We start from the raw sequence: 21794 nt of genomic DNA on the forward strand, positions 1-21794 counted from the left end.
TTTCCAAACATTTCTGTTATGTTTTTAGCTTTTAACTTTATCTCTAATCTTCTGGTTATATTCATGATGTTAGAAAACAGGGGCGTAGATTTTTTACACCCGATGGGGGTGGATGATTTTTGCAACCGCTTATGTGGACTGTTCAATTTACAAATTGGTAATCTCTGATTACGTGAACCTGAAAGCTGTAAACATGCAGTCACAGAGTAATCTTGTTGCCACGATACTTGCATGTATACTTACGCCTACTGACTGATACTTACGAACTATCGCTTAGATCGAAAAGCTTAGAAGCACGCCTATATTAAAGAATTACATTTCGGCTACTGAAAAAGCCTACATCTAGGCCTAATTATGTAATTCGATTGGTAAGAACACGAGAATCACAAGAACAAACATACAATTTGTAGGCCTGTGATGCAATAAAACAATTCAACAGACCAAATTGCAGGGGGAGGGATGATTATATGCACCATATCCCCACCTAAAATGAAGGAGGATGTACACCCCATCCCCCCCAGGATCTACGCCCCTGTTAGAAAAACACGTAGGTTCAAGAAATCTTGATAGAAATGAATAAAACCCTATAACCAAGTCATATATATAAATGGAATTTAGTGACTTCATGAAGGTCATCCACTTTTTCAGGATATGCCTATTTTTCTATGTCCTGTTGTGAGCGTCCAATTTCCGGTACAATGTAGCCGAGGGCAAAAGGTTACGTGAAAAGGTGTTAGGGATCTTTTACTTTAGAAGTGGTTAAATATATGTACATTTAAAACTGTACTTTATTTTACTTAAACACTTAAGTAAACCGGATAATCTTTATGATGTCACATTACATCATTCCCAATTTGCCCTTGAAGAGGAAAGGTCCACCTTTCGAAAGCGCTCGGGTTATATGGTTTTAATTCACTTCTAGTTTAAATTTTTGAATTTTGATAAAAACGTTTTCTTCCTCTATTCTAACATCCAAAAGTCATAAAACTAGCTTTAAAGCTAGACAGCTGTGGTCAAGCCCCTAGTATGTCTTATTCGTCAGATAAGATTTTTTTATTATACTTTTATTCATATTTTATTTATGAACTGTTTATAATTCATTTGTGGGAAAATAAGGTGCGTTTACATTTAATAGCATCGCTTTTTATCCCTCATCATTTCAATTTAATTGTGCTGGATTTGCAGAACGTATAGACACATATTCCAATTAATGTTCTAAAGATTTTATACTAATATCCTAATATAATACTCCATAATTGTATCTCAGCTATTTATAGATATTCGTTACTAAAAAGTATGTATCTAAACTAGTGGTTCCAAACGTGGGTCGCGAGTTTGGCGAGAGGGGTGAAAGTAGCAAAATAGATAAAGCTGTATTTTCTGGAGATAGCAAATGAGAAATATTTAGGAACCATTGGCTTAGATTGTTAAAAGTTACAAACCTTGCTAGAACGTATTGGATTTATTAAATACTGAGGACCAATCAAACCAAATACATATCTCAACTCATCATATTTATGTATTACAGAATATATACCTCTTCAGTTAATTAAAAATAATAGAAACGCTATACATAAAAGATATATGATAGTTTACTTCTATAGTTTCTCTTCAGTTTGTTTTATCTCAAAGCTACCCAATGAGCTGTATTCGCTCTGTTCTTTGAGGGAAATCGACTTAAGGAATTTACTGCTTTAACTTCACAAACTTAGCGCCAAATCACAGAGAGAACATATTCAGTGAAATTTCGTCATGAAATTAGAATAATTTAAAATGATTCGTAGAATTAAATTATAGTTACAGGCTTGTTTGAGATAACATAAGAATAATTTTACATCCTATTAAATATTACTGAAAGATTATTTGCTTTGACTTAAGTTTGTTATATGGTCGCAAATATAGTCAATACTTTTAATGTCCTTTTATTATTCAAAAGTATGAAACACGCAGGTGACGCTTGACGAGTCTTTGTGTCAGATCTGTTGTTGGGGCTTGGATTTGGAATATTATGGTATTTGTGTGCCTATATTTACTTAGAAATTGACCTATATAAGTTAGAAGAAATATAAAATTAAAGACAAAATTGCTATAGTATAATTTCATTGCTATTGTTTTTGTTACTCTGTTTGCAATCGAGTAACCATAGTGAAGCCTAATCTGTGTATACAATGTAGTATATACCGCCGTTTCAGCTTTTGTTAATTCGAGTAGCAGTACTAACTTATACTTGTACCAGTGAATAGTATGAGCATACAAGTAGAAACTTGTTACGGTAATTTTAATACGTTTTAGTAACTACATATATTACTGTGTTATGTAGGACTGGTTATAAACTTAAATTCGAAAAAATATCTTATACAATTGCATCTTGCCTGTTCAACTTCACCATTTAACTTCTACTCTAGTCAGTGGTTGAGCACGTTATTACTATTAGTCATTGTCCTTGTATTTTAATGCCATATACAGTTTTCAAATAGTGCAATTAATTTTCCTTTTATTAAGTATATATTCAAGGAAGGTAATTCATCACTTTGGTTTTTTTTTCCAAATGATTATATTCAGTATACTTAATCAGTTTTGACTACTCATATAAAACATTTAGAAACATTTATAATTTAATACAAAAAATACCAGTTACAGTTTCATTCAGGGAAAATCTTGTCTTGTGTATTTTGACCTTTAAATATGTCACTGCTTATGTTGATGAGAGTAGAGTTGTGGATTCTGGTACAGCTGGGGTTCTTGAAGGCATTAAAGAAAGTGCTACACAAAATAATTGTAAAGAAAGTGAGCTCTGTGGGTATGGGAGATAAGTTAGCTCAATTCATTAAGCTTTGATTGGATGGGCAGAATCAGAAGGTTGCAATAAGTGGAGCTTAATCAAACTGGATTGGAGTTTCAAGTGGAATATTTCAGAGACCTGTGTTATGACCCTTTTTTTTTTCAACATTAATGATATTGATAAGGAAATGGCAAAATTTGCTGATATTAAAAGTTTTCAGTGTAGTTAGTTGTGCTGAGAATACTGTTGTTTTATAAAGAGATCTGGATAATTTAGCAAGTAATGGCAGATGGCATTTAGTTGTGCATAGTGCAAAGTAATACATGTGGGCTACCTTAATTTAAACTGTCACTTTGATTTTAGTTATTATAAATAAAAGTAATATAGTGCATATGGGCTATCATAATTTAAATTGTAAATATAATTTTTTGGTAATAATCCTAACAGTGCTGTGAAAGAAGAGGATCTTAGTGTTTTGATTGTACAGCAGTATGTTGTTTCTAGTGGAAGGGAAGTAAGACTTCAGGTTATATTTACAGATATATTGAATATAAATCTAAAGATGTTATAATTTCATTGTACAGGTTACTGTTTAGGCCTCATTTGAAGAATTATGTCTAGTCTTGGACTCCTTACCTTAAGAAAGCTATTGATTTCTTGGAAAGAGTATAAAGGAGGGTTACTAGGGTAAAACCTGGGATGAAAGGTTGTCATAGAAAGTTCCTCAAATTTTTCTTTTCTGTTTGATTAAAAAAAAATTAAGGAAATCTGATTAAAGTGTTTAAGATTGTAATGGAAATTGACAGTGTCTAGGTATCATCCTTTTTTCATACTTAATAGTGAGAATAATAATACAAGAGGACAAAATTATAAGTTTTGGTAGGGTAGAAGTCACTTTCTGGTAAGACAGTTTTACTTTCCTCTTAGGGTGTTTGGGCTTTGAAATGTATGTACTTTCTGATGTGGATGATGCACTAAATTTGAGGAAGATTAGTTGTACAAAAATGTTGAGCATGTTTCATATTTTGTGTACCATGTGTCGGTTATGTAGTTTAGTTTTCATTATAATTTGAACCAAGTATTGAGTAATAACTACTGTCCTCAATTCTTCTCATAATGACAACCTGTATAATACTGAAACATTGATAAATAAAGAAATAGTTGTCTATGAAGTTGGTGTCAGAAATGAATAGTTGTGATAAATAACACAGAAAATGTAAATATGCAACACTTACAACATGAAACACTGGATGTAGAATATATGCTAAGTTCTGGATTACTAATTCATCTACTTTATCAACGAAAAGTTGGTCAATGAAAAGTTAATGATGGTCTCTAAATAGTATTAATATAAATCTTGCATAGAAGTAATAAATGGTATTTTAATACATATATTTTTGATTTTTGAAAGAAAAACTTTATTAATTTGATATATGTTTCTTACCCTTCAATCTTATGATTTGCTTTTTGTTATGTTATTTATTTTACCTTGTTACAATCTGTTATATGCATTTATACTGTAATTTGTATTTGGATATTGTGAGGTATGTTTTTCTAGTTATGAAGCCTCATTTGATATGTTTGTAAAATTTGTCTAAAGAAACAATTAGTCTTAAAATGTTATGCATGCTCTTAATAACATGCAATAAAAAATCTATTTCCAATACTTTTATTTCAAAAATACCACAAACTTCCTGAGTTTACATCAGGCTTAGTTAAAGGCTAAAGCTTGTTTTTGTATATAATATTTAAAGGTCCTTAAATTTCTCTGTCCTGAATTATTATCTGCTGTTTAAATATTTCAGGTTTAATTAAATTAATTATTGTCACTAGAATGAAAAGATCTGAAATGAATTTTTTAAAGAGTAGATGTACCACTTAGGTCTCAAAGTCCAGGTCATAGGGGTTTGTGAGATGCCAGCTGTTACATCATTAGAAAAATCTAGTAATAGCATGATTGAAGTTCTCTGTATGGATTCCTGTACGTGGTGAGGGGACCTCCAAGGGAAGGTTCTGTTCTTTCAGTTCACCTCCTCTGGGATCTAAACATCCACCCACGTGTTTGCTGTGTGTGGTGACCAGTGAAGAGGAGAAGAGGATCCTGGTGGTTGAGGGGTCTAACTCTAACACACCACTTTGGCCTTGAATTCCTGTAGACAGGTGGCTCCCCTTGGGTCAATTGGCTGGTTCACTTGGGCTGGGGTCAACCAAGTACCAGTGTTGGAAGTTCTCAACATGTGTTGTGGACATTGCATCTGATACTGGTGTTTGGGTATGGTGCTCACGAAACCCTGGCATTGCTGCAGTGTCCTAGCTTGACATTGTAGTGCTTACCCTCATAGGGCTCCATGATGGGTGGGGTCAGTGCACTCCAAATTTTCCTTTTTTCTTATGAATTCTCCAAATAAAAATTTAAAGAAAATAGTGAAAAACCAGTACATAGGTAAATGATCACGTCTTGAAGTTTCTGAGCAGCAATCTTCAACATCTGTACCACCTGTTGTACTTCATTTTCTTAACCTACATTCTTTTTTGGAGAAGCCTTTAGGGCAAATGTCCCACTTTTTATCATAAGGGACTGGAGGGACTTGCTGGCTCTCCAAAGTCAGTAAAGAAGCTTTGATCTGGAGACATATTGGTGGAAACATCCACATCTCAACACAGTGAACTCCTGTTGAATTCAAAGGAAATTAGGGATATACCTATTGAGGTTGAACCTCATGCTACTTTGAATTCATCACAAGAAGTTATTGTTGATAGGGATTTGAAAAACATCCCCAAGTCAGAGATTTTCACTGGTTTCTCCACTTGAGGATTTTCTGTGGTGAGGCGTATCTCCACTCGCAAAGATGGAGTTACACTGCCAACCAATATCCTTGTTCTGTCTGACATTTAAATCACCGCGTGTAGCTGCCACCATCAAGGCAGGTTATCTTAATTGAGGGGTATGGCCATACATTTCAAACCCACTCTGATGTTTCCAGTGCAAAAGGTTCAGTCACTCAAACATTAAGTTGTGGTTCCCTGACATGTGCTAGTTGTGGTGGCAAGGACCATGATGCCTGTGAGTGTGAAATGGACCCTCATTGTGTCAATTGCAATGGCTCTCACCCATTCTACTATTGTTCTTGCCCTAAATGGTTGGAAGAAAAAGAGGGGGAGCATTTGAAGATTATTCATAACATTACTTATCTTGAGGCTCAAAAGTTGCTGTCTACCACCTCATCTCGGATGTATGATGCTGCACTTCGTTCCACAACTACAGTGGGAGTGCAAACAGATTTCTCTGTGCCTCCAAGAGAATCATTCGCAAAACAAATGAAAAGTCTCTTGACCTCCATAATTATAAAATTTGATGAATCAACTTCTACACCCATCTCTGTCCCTTAGATACATACCAACAAACTCCAAGATCCACATCCTTTGGTTCCAGGTACAGGCATTTAGTCAGACACATCTTCTCCTACCCCAAGCTGCAAGATAATCATTTGTTCTTGTCCTCAGTCACTGGAATCCCCTTCCAACAACAAGGACCTGCTCAATCGACCCAGGGCAGGATTCATGGAGGTTGATAGACCTCCCTTGAATAAGTACAGTAAGGTAAAAAGACGTGGCTGTAAACAGAAGGGTTCTCCACCCAATTTGCCTACACATCATTAAAAATGGCCACCTTGATACACTGGAATTCGATGTTTACCTTCTAATCTAGATGACATCAAAACGCTGATTGCTTCCTACCATCCTGTTTGTCTCTCCTTACAGGAAACATTTCTGAAACCTCCCAATACAGTCACCTTTTAGCAGTTTTCTTTGTACAGAAATGACAGGCTGTGTGATGGACAAGTGCATGGAGGGGTGGCACTGTTGGTTGATCAGCATGTGCCCACCCTGTCTTTGTCACTCAACACACCTTGGAGGCCATAGCCATCCATGTTTCCTTGGGTCATACCATCACTGTTTGTTCTCTCTACCTGTTGCCTAGAGAGACATATGATCAATCAGACCTTGATGCTCTCATTGAACAGCTGCCGTTTCCCTTTTTAATCCTGGGAGACTTTAATGGATATCATCCCCTCTGGGGAAGTGCTGTTATTGATAGGAAGGGTGGCTCTGTAGAGCGTATGCTCTTTGATCACAACCTTTCTCTTTTAAATACTGGTTCTTCTACTTATTTTCATGCACCTAGTCAGTCCTTTACTGCTATTGATCTCTCAGTTTGTTCCCCTTCATTATTCTCCCATTTTTCATGGAGGGTTGACAATAATCCACGAGGTAGTGATCATTTTCCTATAATTTTGAGAGAGACTGGCCATGGTCGATGCTATCCAACCAGTGTGCGCTGGTGAAAGCAGGATCAGGCAAACTGGTCCACTTTCACTGGTCTCACAAAACTTGATCTTGCTATCATCTGTCAGCCATCAATAGATGACTGTGTGGCAGCAGTAACTGACTGTATTATACAAGCAGCTACTCAATGTATTCCTAAAACATCAACACAGTTTCCACTATATCCTTGTCCGTGGTGAAATCATGCTTGCCATAGATATCCCACACTCTCAAACTGCATTGCTTTCCAGTGGGCCCATGCACATGCTCGATGGGTAAGATGTCAAAGCCAGAAGGAATCTTGGATTTTTGCTGGGTACCTAGCACTTCTGCTTCTTCCTCCACCTTCTTAGCTATCAAGACTTGGGCAGAGCGATCACCTCTTTCCTTTCGAGCTGATTGTCTCTATGACTATAATCGTCCCTCTACACTGGTGGAACTGAAACTGGCCATTCATCGGTTGGACCAGATGATGTGCACAATGACATGCTGCACCATCTATCTTCTATTTTTTAATTGTTTTTAACCAGATCTGACAGGAGAATGTTTTTTCTGATGCCTGGTGCCATGCTATTGTCCTTCCTTTCTTTAAGCTTTGGAAGGATCCCAAGATTCTTTCAAACTATTGTCTAATTGCTTTGACGAGCTGTCTCTGTAAGATTTTGGAGAGGATGGTTAATGCTCATTTTGTTTGGTTCAAACAATCAAACAACCTCCTCTTGGCCACCCAGTGTGGGTTCTGCTGACAGTGCTCCACCATGGACCACCTGATTCGACTTGAAACGTCAATCAGAGAAGCCTTTTTTAAATTACAACATCTTGTATCAATATTCTTTGACATTGAGAAGGCTTATGACACAACATGGAGGTATGGCATTTTGCTAGACCTCCATATATATGAGTTATGTCACCATTTGCCCATTTTTATTAAAAACTTTTTAATGGACAGGAGATTCCAAGTTTGTGTGGGTTCAACGCTTTCCCGTTCTTTTCTACAGGAACTTGGAGTCTCTCATGGCTGTGTTTTGAGTGTAGCACTTTTCAGTATAAAAATTAATGCCATCACTGAACAACTCCCTGTCACTGTTCCAAATGGGCTCTTTGTCGACGACTTCCACATTTCATATCAGTTGTCGAACATGAGGTATATCGAGCGGCAACTACAGACTGCTCTTAATCATTTACTGAAGTGGATCACAGCAAACTGTTTTAACTTCTCTCTCTCTAAGACCGTTTGCATGCACTTTTGCTGCCAACAGGGTATTCCCCCATGATCCTGAACTCTGTATCTGTGAAGTTCTGCTGCCTGTGATCCCTATGACAAAGTCCTTGGGGCTTATCTCTGACCATAAGCTGACCTTTATACTACACATTAAGCAGCTACAGGTCAAATGTACAAGAGCACTGAACATCCTGTGTTCTCTCTACAACCACTTGGGGAGCAGATCGATTTTCTAAGCTAAAGATATATTGTGCTCTTATTTGATTGAAACTCGACTACGCATCACTGGTTTATGGCTCTGCCAAACCCTTGGCCTTAAAGATGCTGGACCCTATTCATCATCAAGGACTTCAGCACTGCACTGGGGCTTTTCACACCTTCTTAGTTCAGAGATTGTATGTAGAGTCTCATGAACCTTCTTTGCACCTCTGCTGTGTGCAACTGTCTTTACTATATGCTTTGAAACTTTGTTCCTTATCAAAGTATCCCACCTGGGGTTGTATTTTTCTTCCTCAGAGGGTCATACATTTTTTTGGCCTTCATATCCAGGTGCAGTTGGATGAATTGGGTCTGTCCTTGGATAACATTGCAGTATCTACTGGTCAACTTATCCCATCATAGCTTATTACAATCCTCAAATGTGACCTTTGTTTAAGTCATCTGAGAAAAGCAGATACTTCTGATTGGAAGTATCATCTTTTATTTACTGAACATCTTTCAAACACACTTTCCATTCCTATTTATATGAATGGTTCAAAATCAGGTGACTCTGTAGGCTCTGCCATGGTTTGTTGCAGTTCAGTTGTTGCGTGCAGAATTCCATTTACAGCTTCTGTTTTCACTGCTTAACTGTACACCATTTCTCTTGCCCTGGATTGCATAGAAGCTAAGCAGTACTCAAACTGCATTATTTATACTGACTCGCTTAGTTCTCTGATGGCCCTGGAATAGTTTCACGTTGGTTCACACCCTGTTCTCGCTGGTATTCAAAACTGACTGGCCAATTTCTCATTAAAATCTGCTTCTATCCAGTTCTTCTGGATACTGGCCACATTTGTATTTGAGGGAACAAGCTTGCAGACATGGCAGCTAAATCTATCTGCTCTGGCACTATTACCACTGTGCCTATTCCATACATGGACTATGGTCTTGTATTCAAGGATGGGCTCTGTGCCAGCTGGCAATCGACCTGGAGTGAGCAATGCGAAAACAAGCTTTTTCAAATAAAACCCTATAATGGACTTTGGCCGTCTTGCTTCCATAAGGATCAGAAGGAGGAAATTGTTTTAACTAGACTATGCATTGGTAACAGTTTTTTAACTCATTGTTTTCTTTTATCTGGAACTCATGCACCAGTGTGTAGTCTGCGTAACACTCAGATTACAATAAGCCATATTTTACTTTTTTCCATCATTACGACTCTCAATGATGGCATCATTTTAAACATGTTCTCTCCCAAGGTTTGTCCATAACATTAGACAGTGTTATTGGTGATGGTGACACTGTCAACCTTGGTAAAGTTTTTAGTTTTTTAAAGGCCTCTAATCTTTTTAATTTATACATAAAACATTTTTTTAATGTGGTTCCCTTTTAAGAATCACAGTCTCTCTAGTTTGATTTGAAATTAGAAACTAGCAATAACATTAAATAACTCAACACCAGGACTGGAAAGGCAAACTTCAGGTGACTAACACTGTTATTTGAACTATCCGTTTGAATTACCAGTTAGTCATCCTGGCGAGTTATTATTAAAAGTTTGTGACATGTCTTTTAAAACTTTTATTACTTTAATATTTAGAAATGGCCATAATGTCACATAACTCGGAACCAAGACTGGCAAGGCCAAATTTGTGTGACTGACGGTGGTTTTTGTCCTTACCTGTTAGTCTTCCTGGCAGGTTATGATAATTACCATTATGCTACAGAAAGTCCTTTATGACTTCTCTTACTGTAGTTTTTCTCTTAATGTTGTAGACTAGATGTAAACATTGGTTTTATGCTATTTATGTTTTTTTAACTCTGTTTTGTTTTACCCTAATTTCCTTTTATAAATTTTACTACATTTGCTTTAATTTTACCTTTTTACTGGATGTTTGGTGCAGATAGTCTAGCTGCTTTGTGCCATAAAACACTAAACTGACCAACAAACCAATGATTGAAGTTCATTACAAATATGGTTGATGATGGTTCTGTGAAAGATAATTTGAAAAGGGTATCTTGAACATAAGCAACCTATTATAAAATTCAGTTTTGAATATTCGTAATAAGTTCTGTATTTGTTGAATATATTGTACATCCAACTTTCAAAGTTAAATTGAAGAAAATTGACTTTTTTTTTAACACCCAAGTTATACAAAACATGTTGATTAGTTTGTAAATACAACAAATATCACTGTGTTGAACACTTGGAAATGAAATCTTTTGTTGAAACTTTTTATGTGACAGTTTTATAATTGAGAAGAATACATGTGGTAATAAACAAAGATAATCCTTCATTCTTGAATAAATCGTCATCATCACTGGAATTGTCATCACCATAAGATTCGTTTCATTTATTGAATTTGCTGCAGTGAATCTGTACTTCATCCTCTTCTGATTCACATAGTATATAATCATATGTTCCATTCATTACATTGGATATAAAATATTTTTTGAAACCTTTACTTCTAAACAATTTTTATGGTAGCCTCTAGTAAAATACCTAACTGAATTGAGTAGGTGCAAATATAGTGTGCAGTCACTTTTTCAGGAGGTATTTGGAAGAGAAAACTGTGGAAATATGGTATATATATATAATAAAGCAGTATATATACAATTTTTAATTAGTGGTGTTTTTTGCAACAAAAATGTACTAATTCTAAACTTTAAGGTAAACTAGTAATTGAACTAGTAAACTATCTTTTTTTGTTGGTTAAATGTGAGGTTGAGCATAATATTCTGTTTTTAATTATTTTTGCTGACATTATCAAAAAGTGAAAATATTTATCTTTCTGAAGTTTTTTGTGTTCTTTTGATTGTAGAGTGAAGTATATACTTGTTCGAAGGAATTTGGATTTAATGGAGATAAATAGAGCTAATATTTGTAACATTTCAGTATTACATTGTATTTACTGATATATTTAATTTTATTTGTGTCAGTTGTTAATTTCTACTGGTTTGTTAAAGATAAATTCTTAATTTCACATGTTCCTATTAATGCAATTTGATTTATAATAATTCTTGCATCTTGTATAATTATGTGAAAAACAAAGAAAAATTACTTTGCCTTCAGACTAAATTTCAAATGTTAAACATAATTATTTGTTTTTCAGTCTGACTTTTGAAAATCTAGTTTGACTGCATTAACCAAATATGGCCCTTCCAGCAAATTATCGCCAAGCTTCCAGTGTAACATCATCATCTCAAAGCACACCACGTGAGTCTCTTTTACTGTGGTTATTTATATATATATAAAAAGTAACTAAAAATAAATGTAAACAAGTTGGTGTTTTGATGAAAAATTTTAAAGTTTGTAATATATAATAATTTATTATTTCTTTGTGAAGTTGCAAATAGACAAAATAAAAATTCAAGTAATAATGTTTATTTATATATGTGATTTGTATTGAAGTTTTGAAACTTATCACTTCAGATTATTAAAATAGAACATGCCTTGTTCTTAACATTTCAATAATATTATTATTCTACAAAATAAATTGCAGCCATTTCCTTGATTACATGCAGATGGTCTTTGATTATTAAGTCATCATAAATAATTTGGTTACATTTAACCCTAGAATGTTGCATGGGTCATCATGTCCCCATACAATTTGGGGTTAACCCTTTGACTGCTGATTTACTGTATAGAATACAGTTTGCATTTGGCATTTTAATGTAATACTGATGTATACAGTGTATGGCTTGCAAAAATGCTATGAGCATGTAAAGCAGCTGCAGTCAAAGGTTTAATGGTAGAAATTTTAATGCTGGCATCATAATATTAATATTGAAGGAAACCCATTCAGTAGTTTGACTGAAGAAAAATAATTTTTGGCATAGTGGTGGATAAGTCTGTCAAACAACTCATGTAGGACTTTGTTACTGTTAGTAAAGCTAAATGAATTTTAAGGTTTACTTTGATTTATTGGTTACAAGTAAAAAATCAACTCTATACTAAGTGCTAGTTAAGGTTTACTTGGAATGCAATGTATAGTTTGTCTCCTTGTGTAAGAAATTATTAACTCACCAGAAAGGGTTAAGAGTGGGGTTATTTGGAGGAATCTGTCAATAGAAAACATGTTAATTTTAAATAAATTTGGAAAATGAATAGTCACGTCCATTTTTTCAGTTCAAAGAGCAGTATTATTGAAGGATATGAGTAAATAATAGTATAAAGCCAATTTTTTGGCTTTATTGTCTGTATGTAATTGTACCTTGTAATATTCATTTTCAAAAATTTGTGTTATGTAACTTCTTACAATTATCAATATGTTTTCAAAGTTTACACTTACAAAACTGTGAAGTGTTTTGAACCGTTACTGAAAATAAAAAGGTTTACATATGAACTTTCTTTTTTGCTTTGTTGCAGAGAGATCTCGTGTTCAAAGTTCTACTGCATCAAATTCACCACAGCCTGTGGTAAGTCAGTAGTCATAAATGTAATAGGTGTGTTTGTTTATTTATGTAAATACTTTTGGCTGAAATTGTTCAAGTATTTTTAATGAAGCACTATTTAGTTTTTTTTTAACCAGCTCTCAACTATCACTACAGCTATTTCAAACCTGATTTATATGATATTGTAGAATGTAAAAGCACAAAAATACTACTTTTATCTCTTGTTTTACGTTATTTACTGACACAGTTATGTCACACAGGAACCTGTCTTGTAATATAGATAATTGCAGGAGTAAAGGTATATAGCATCAAATATTATGTTGAAAATAGCTAAACATGAAATATGAAAAAGAAATATTACAGTACAGTTTATGATACAAGTGTTTCGTTTTGTTTGGTTCACAGTTGACTATCTTGAATATTGGTGCTGCTCTGTTATGTGATTATTATCCATGCTTGAATATATACTTTGATTATACAAGATTTGTAAATCATTATACAGCAACCCTCAACCAACAGGAGTACAACATACCTTCCTGGCACACGTGAATCCTTCTATCAAATTCTTCCAAATTATCACTTCTTTAGAGTTGTGTTGTCAAGATTTTTTTGTGTTTGTGCTTTCTTCCTACAATTTTTGTTTTTAAATTTCATATGTTGTGTGAATATTTTTCTGTTTGTTTTTCCCTGTTTACTTCAGTTCAACAGTTCTAAGTGGATTACTTATCTCTATTGTTCTTGACATTTGTTTGGTTTTCATTTTACTTCCATTACAATTACACAGACTTCAGGTGGCAGTACTCCATTAAGAAATTGTTGGCTTTCATGTGTCAGAAAATTGATCGTTATGTGAATGACCTTTTTCAGGTCTTGAACTTGGGAACCCACACATTTTGAATTTGGTCTGTTGGCTTTGGACAAATAAGCTGTTATGGTGTTATAGTTTTTGAATATATTTTTTTATATTAATATTATTATTTTTATTTATTCGGGTTCAATAACATAAGATTAGTTTGATTTATAAATGCTTATTTTAAGGTAAGGGTTTTAAATTAAAGCTTCTTGATATCCTTTGTACTGTAACATGCTTGAGCTCACTTTCTTTGTTTTGCCAGGATTTGAATAATCATGGTCAATTCCAAAAATTGACAGTGGTGTCTTATATCACTTGCCAAAGGGACACCTGTTTTAGTTTCCTGTGTTTGACTTTGGATTTCCTTGTTTGGGCCTGCATAGTTTAAGTAAGTTTTTAAGCATGTCATGTTCTAGGTGCTTTCAACCTCATTGCAGTTTGCCATTTCAGCCCCAGCACACTTTATCCAATGCAGTAGTTTCTCAATAAATAAAATTTCCAGTGGCTGTGCTTCCAGAGAGGTTGTGTGTGTGTTTTTTTTTTTTTTTTTGTCAGCAGCTTCTCATGCACTTCTCCAGCTTTCAGTGTGTTCAGATAGGATTGGGACCAGTATATATGTTTATATTCTCATTCTATCTACAATGCTCTGTGAGCAATTTTTTTTTTTTTTTTTCCACCAGTGTTACTCCTTTCTTGCATCTTTCTGATTACACCTTTTTGGCCAGCATAGACCTAGTTTTCTTGGTTATTTCAGCTTGATCTGTTCTTTTTTTTTTTTTTTTTAATCAGTATTTTGTAGCTTACACTTTGGTGGCTCATGTGGAATGTTTTTCCTTTTTCTTATTTTCATCTCTTACTTTTATTCACAGTCCAATCTGGATGGCCTTTTAAGTCCTGTACATGCTTTTAGTTGCTTTTCAAGGCTTCTTTCTGTTGATTCCCTTTTCCTATAGTTTCATTTCTTGGCATTGGTCCTCTGTTAGTGACTTTTTCTCTTAGCAATTGAATTTGTCTTTTGATCATATTTGCATTTTCTTCCTTGTCTTTTTCTCATAAACAATTCCTGGTGTCTTCAATTCCATCAAGCACATACCTATTACCTGCATCTCACCCCTGTTGTATGTTTATCTTCCATTTTCTGCTCTGGGTAGCTGTTTCATTCTCATTAGGGTACCATCTTATACCTGCCACCATCCTTCACTCTGTAATGAGACTAAGTGGGTTAGTTACCTTTTTGTATAAATACCTTATTTTTCTTTAAGGATCCTGCTCTGTGGTGAGTGGTGCCTTAAACTAGTTAAATCAACACTATAACTTCATAATAACTTCAAATTATACTGTTGATGACCACTTAACATACACTGTTTAGATGGAGCATTCCATAAGATTATTTATAGTTTTTTCCCTGTAATATATTAGGTTGAGGAATAATTTGTGAGCGTTTTTAAATAATTTCATTCAAGCATTACATGCAAGACTATACAATACTTCAATGCATGAACACATTACACTCAAAACATTTATTATGATACTTTATTTCATGTAATACCTAGGTATATAGTATGCATTGTTTTAAACGAAATTGCAAGAAATTAAATGCGAAAAGCAGATGGTGTCGAAAATGCTTGATTTTGTCCACTTGACATTCCATTTAATGAGCTGAAAATGAAAGCAAAAATTAAAGACATATGAAAATCAAACACACCATCTATTAGAGCAAAAAATTATCTATCAAATGACATGAAATATTTTGAGAAAGCGTTTCATTTATGAATATATTTGTTTAACTTGAAGAAACGCTCACGAATTATTCCTCAACCCAATATTTGCTTCATTTATATGTCCTTTCTATAACCTACTAACCCATGGACTGAATGTGTAAAATAGGTGATAGCTGCCTAAATCTCATATTCCTTAGGTTGTGTAAATCAGGAGTGGTCTGCTTTTTAAATAGGTTTTTTGTAGTCACCTATTGTCCTGTCTGTATTATTGATATGTCCATTTTCTCTTTTTTTTTTCTTCCAGTATAGGAGCCCTTACTACTTTCTAGTTCCAAGTTGTTGGGTTGGTGGACCATGGAAGTATCCTCTTGATTATGATAGTGATATAAGATACAACCAATAATGAATCCATTCACTTGAAAGTATGATGGTGGTAGTCTGCTGGTGTAGATGGTGAGATGCCCTCCAATCTTATGTTCTATTATTTTATGGGTCTATCCAAGAGGTTGTTGAAGCATTGGAGTTAACCCCTTTGAATGAGATTCCTTGTTAAAACTGCACATGGGTGTTGATTTGCAGTGACTGGGTTTTGGATACAGAGCTGAACCAATTAATATATAACTTCACATGTATTACAGGTATCACTATTTTCATACTTAATTGGTCTCATGTTTACTGCTACATTGTTGTGGGTCAAGATAGATGAACATGCTGGTTTCTATACTTCTTCCTTGTGTGCTTTCCTTTGAGGATTTTCATACACCTGGAATGTTAATGTGCTGGGGTTGTTCCTGTCAGAATGATTTTGGGTGAGATTTTTGCTATACAGGGACATCCTTCTCTTGATGGTCATCTGGATGTCATATTACAAAATTGGTATAATTTTTTATCATGTTACCTTTTCACTTATTTAGGGATGTATCTCTTTGTGTCTGCTAAACTTGAGGTATGATTCTCTTTCCTACTTCCACCACTAGTATTGTAGTTGTTGATGGTATAATTCTCTTTCCTACCACTACATAAATTTTGCTTTCTGGTGGCTTGGTTTTGGATTATAATTGACTAACTGATGGTATGATCCTCATTTTTAACACCATGTGGATGACCGTTCCTGGTGGTTGAGCTTTGGATGCAGTTGGCTTGCTGTGTGTGATCCTTTACACCTAGCCATTCTACACCTTGGGACACATGCTCTTACTCTCATCCATATTACTGTTTTCAAAGGGATTAAGATTATAATATTACATGGCTCAGATCCCTATCCAAACATTGTTCTCTCCTGGATAGGCTGCTCTCATTTCCCACCCATGTTTGCAACACTTCTTTCCATACAGGACATAGAGTTTAACTGATACAGATGTAATGTAGTCTTCCACATATGATCCTTATCTGTGGGGACCTACCTTTTAGGTGCTCTTTGAAAGCTTTCAAAGAGTGTTTTTATTTGTTTTTTTACTTCACATTGGTCTTTCCACCTATTCAATGCAGGATTCCAGCTATATCTGTGAGAGAAGTAAGGTACCTTATTGGAAGTTATAATTTCCCTATACTGAAAATGTACTTCTGGTATATTTGCCTCTTCCCACTGTAAACTGATGCTTTTGTTTTTGCCCAAACTCTAAATAATAGTTCAGTAGAATTGAATATAGGGGCTCACATGTGTCTGGAGATCTTAACACTAGATGGTTGTAGCATGTGAATAAATGTTTGCTTATAGAGGGCAGCACTGAACAAGAATAGTTATATTTATGAAATACATTTTCAGCATAGAAAAATTATAACCCTAATGTTATGTGATTAAGTTGCTTGTTCAGCTACCAAATAAGTTTCATCCATGTAGTGATTGAAAGGTGGACACGATAATGAAGACACAAGTTTTTGTTGTGGACAGTTTTAGATGTGCTTTTGTGAGAAAAATGAAGACATCATTGTATATGAAGTAAAATTATACTGTGATGCATTTTGTTTTGTCTTCTGTATGTTAGAAACTGTTGTGTTGATAGTGATTGAAAGTTGTCAGGTTCCTGTATATTCTTCTGAATTACCCATGTGGGTATTGGGTGGTGTTTCACATTTCATTTGAACTTTGAATTTTTTTACAGTATATTTTAGTTCCTCATATTCAGTACCTCTTAAGTTGTGCAAAAATGTTAGGACAAAGTGTACAATAGTTACCCTTAGTCATTGTATGTTTGTATAAATAATAAAGGTATGTGTAATATCACATTATGCTTGATATATGCATTTTCTGTATAGAACTTTACACAAAAGCCATACCATTTGTTATAATCATGACCTTCCACAGTTTTCCATGCAGTCTCCATAAAAATGGTGTTCATATTAACTAATTAATATGCAACAGGATAAAAGGTGCAATAGTTAATGGTGCATGTTTCTGTGTATATTATTTTCATTGTTAATATAGCCCAATATTATCTACCTGTTTTTGAAACAAACTATAAAAAAACAACTAATAACAATATTACAAATTGTAGGAAATAAGATTGAAAATAAACCCTTTACTAAGGGTTTTGCAGAGAAGTAGAACAATTGATGTCCTTGAACTCCTTACAGTAAACCTATTTAAATTATAAATAAAGGATAAATTCATTGTATGTGCACTCATATACTGTTCACTGCTTCTTTCTCTTTGCTGCCTTTTATGTATACCATCACCTTTTGATTTATTATTTTAAGTACTAATTACAGACAGTGTTAAAACTACAATGAATGTATTGGTATAGAAATATACATTTCATCTTTGTGTATTTTTAGTTATGTCATACCTGGAGTGATATCACAGTGATGTCACTGTACCTGTAGGTAAATATAGATCAAGCGAAACAAATACATTGCCATGTTTGTCATACAAAAAATTAATAATAGATTTACAATAGTTCGTGTATAGACAAAGATTGCTTTATCATGAACAGCCTACCCCTGTATATAAAGGAATGAGGTAGTATAATTCATATTTATTGAATAAAAAAAAATCATCAATCAGAAGCAGATCTTTACTAACCACTCCAGACATAGTTTTCTAATGACATAAGTACATACCTTCAATTTAAGCAGTCAGAGCTAGGAACTCACTATGTGATGGGGTTTTGCATTTTAAAATCAGCTGATCTATAAATTTGTTTGTTTTTAAGTATATGCTTGTGAATCTTGTGAAAGTGTTATAATCTTAGTGGAGTTATTCTATTGTAATTTTGTGAACACAAACTTCAAGCCCGTATGTGGTTGTTACCGAACATACATAATAATTGCTCTGAATGTTTCTAATGATTTTATTTCAAAAGTTTACACTTTAAATTTCAACAGTTATGTGCTTATATGTGAAAAAAGATAACTTTAATTAGTACAGAATTATGTTTGAACACCAAGTATTGAAATAGATAACAGGGGAATGTTAAAGTTATATTAGGCTTGATTCTTTACTAAAACCTGCAGGGTCCTTATAACAGTAAGAATACAATGTATGTTACATTTATTCTCTATTTGTAAGCAGAGACAACAGAACTATTTTAAGATTTGCAAGACTTCTTGCAGAGAGTGCCCAAACAGGAATAAGATTAGACTTGCATAGTTAATTCCCAACTCTTTTGTCATTGTTGATGGTAGAGCAAACTTCTTCAAATTCAAGTTGATTAAAACCTACCTGGGGGTCAAATAAGTATATAGCATCAGGCTTTTGTGGTAGGACGTTTACATACATTTTTGGCTTACATACCATGAATTGACTGGCTTAATTACCATAATATTGTTTGTGGTAAATGGAAACTGTCTGAAGGTGTAGATGGACTGTTTTGTGTAGGATTTGAGTACTCAGTCAATTAAATGAGTCAGTTATTATCTTCCATGAAGCAGAGTGTGCAATTAGCATCGAATAAGGTCATTAGGAATTTAATAATAAAATAAGCAAATATAACATTATCTTAATTTCTTCCTTGGCAAATACCCTCAGCTGATTTTGTTAAAAAGTGCACACCAGGATATATCTTTAATTTGAACAAAATTTCATAATTTTAGTACTTTCACAGACTGTATGCTGCTATTAAATTAGTTATTCAGCTATTTTAAGATCTGAACTGGCACAAGCAATAATGATTTTAAGTTTTCTTAACATAATCTTGTAAAATTTGAACAATTCAGAAAAACGTGTGAAATCTATGATCATTTTGAGAAAATAATACTTGATAGCTCAAATATAAAATAAACTAAGTAAGGGAATTGTAATACTTTTTGTTTTTCTATACTGCAAGCTAACAAATCTGATTGAATGTGTATTTTGGGTGGTATTTATGTCATATATTTATTTTATGCAAATTGTCTTGTTTTATTTTACTTACTTGAATATAGTTTAAATAAATTATATGTGATATCATATACTGTTTACATAACTGTTATGTTCCTTAACCCTTAAACAGCAGGAATGTTGTAGGTAGCAGTATCAATTGATGATGGCTGCTGTTTAAGGGGTATTAGTTTATATAACGATCACATACCTAAAGTAATATAAATTACTATATGATGAAGTAAATGAATTCAAAAACCTAGAGATATGATTACTATGTTTGTTCTTTATATATCTTTAATGTACTTTTAAGTTTTATTATTACTTATTCCAGCTTATGTTAATGTTTAAGATGCAACTGATTTTGTAATAAAATATTTCTTTCAGCATTTCCTTGTGGTAGTTTATTGGTCAAAATGTAATTTGTAAAAGTTTGTTTTCCATGTTCATTGAGTAACTTGCCACATGCTTACCACTGTTTGAAACTCTCTCATGAAATCACATAATTAGCAATGCAAATGTTTTCAGACTTCAAGTACCAGTAGTCCATTTGTATCATCAAGTCATGGTCATCCTTCATTCAACCCTGTCAAACTGGGATCTCGTGGATCCAATGCAGTAAGTGTTTTGAATTGTGATAGATGTTTACAATAGTACATGTAAGTAATTAAATGTACATACTTGTGTGTGTGTATATATACACACATTTCTTTAGGTTTCTTTTCACATATTTTTCTAGATGTATTGAGCTTTATTAAGCTATGTTAAAATAAATGCTTCTTATTGAAAACTGCTTAGCACTGTGTGGAACTTTTATTCACATACTTCCTTGACATGGTAGGACTATTAAGACCTTAAACAAATGTTGCTGGAACTGTTACCTTCTGTCACATTCTTTTTTACTAATGCTTCTTTCTGATTAGCATCAAGTCCTAGTAAGGATAGGTCACTATCCAGCATGTCTTTTGATTTCATCTGATAACCATAAACTTCTTTAAATATTCTTTCCTCATGCTTGAATGATATGGCCAGCCAGTACTTCACTTGAGGCAGTGTATTAGACATTTCCTCTTAACATATGAAGAAGCAAAAGTACCCATCCCCAGTGATGAGAAAAGTGTAGGTTAGTCTGTCAGTTTAAATTATTTCATGGACTTTTAAATGGATATGTTGCACCCTTGTTTTCACTCAGCTACGTACACCACCCATCATGAAAAGTAATTACTGAATCATCCTGAGAGCTAATCAACAATAACATTCAATAAATCTGCATCTTTATTTTTTGAGTCATGTCACATTTTGAAATATAAATAATATTGTGATTAATTCCTGTTTGGGAAATAAAACTTGGTATCACCACTATTCATCCTTGGCTATCATTTCAAAAGTGAATGTTGAGTTTTTCTTTTGTGCACAGTTTTTCAAACTGGACATATACAAATATTTAGACAGATAACATGATTTGCAATGTGTGTGTGTGTATAAGGTGCACAGAGGACCATAGTTTCATTGTCTATTTTTATAAACAGTAGCCTGCTCTTAAAATGATTAACAAGTGAATACAAAGCCTAGTTATCAACAAAATCCTAATTTATACTTATCTTTCAATTGAATATCTTGCTGAAAATAGTGTCTTCAAACAAGTAAAAGCTGTAATATTTCTATCTCACATGTATTTGTTTTACTCCATGCTGACATGCATATGCTTTACTTCTCAACAGTTAATAATCAATCAACCTCTCTTCCTACAGTTTTCCTGGGTATACCAAATATCTTACATTCTTCTTGTGTTTACAGCTAACAAAATAATATCATTTGCATGGATCATCATTTTAATTGGTTGTTTTTTTTAGCACTGTTTTCCCCTTCTTTTTTTTTTTGTTTTGCAATTCATTCTAATTCATAATGAAGAAGTATGGAAGAGTATAAACTCTTCCTGCCCTTTCATTCATATTTAAACTTTAATTATTATCTTCACATAGATAGTTTTTGTTCTAAAG

The 21794-nt window shown here is 33.8% G+C and overlaps 1 protein-coding gene across 4 annotated transcripts in view; it reads left to right on the forward strand.

The window, feature by feature from the left end:
• The first annotated feature begins 1852 nt into the window (after positions 1-1852).
• Positions 1853-21794, forward strand: part of Bap111 (Brahma associated protein 111kD) — a 68314-nt gene continuing 48372 nt past the window's right edge. For all 4 annotated transcript variants that reach the window (XM_076479077.1, XM_076479075.1, XM_076479073.1 and 1 more), the window contains exons 1-4: positions 1853-2011; positions 11642-11745; positions 12898-12947; positions 20323-20412. In XM_076479077.1, coding sequence (XP_076335192.1) covers positions 11682-11745; positions 12898-12947; positions 20323-20412 — 204 coding nt within the window. In that variant the 5' untranslated portion in view covers positions 1853-2011; positions 11642-11681. The remainder of the gene's footprint in view (positions 2012-11641; positions 11746-12897; positions 12948-20322; positions 20413-21794) is intronic.

The sequence above is a fragment of the Tachypleus tridentatus genome, chromosome 13, assembly GCF_004210375.1.
Source record: "Tachypleus tridentatus isolate NWPU-2018 chromosome 13, ASM421037v1, whole genome shotgun sequence".
Classification (NCBI taxonomy): Eukaryota; Metazoa; Arthropoda; class Merostomata; order Xiphosura; family Limulidae; genus Tachypleus; species Tachypleus tridentatus.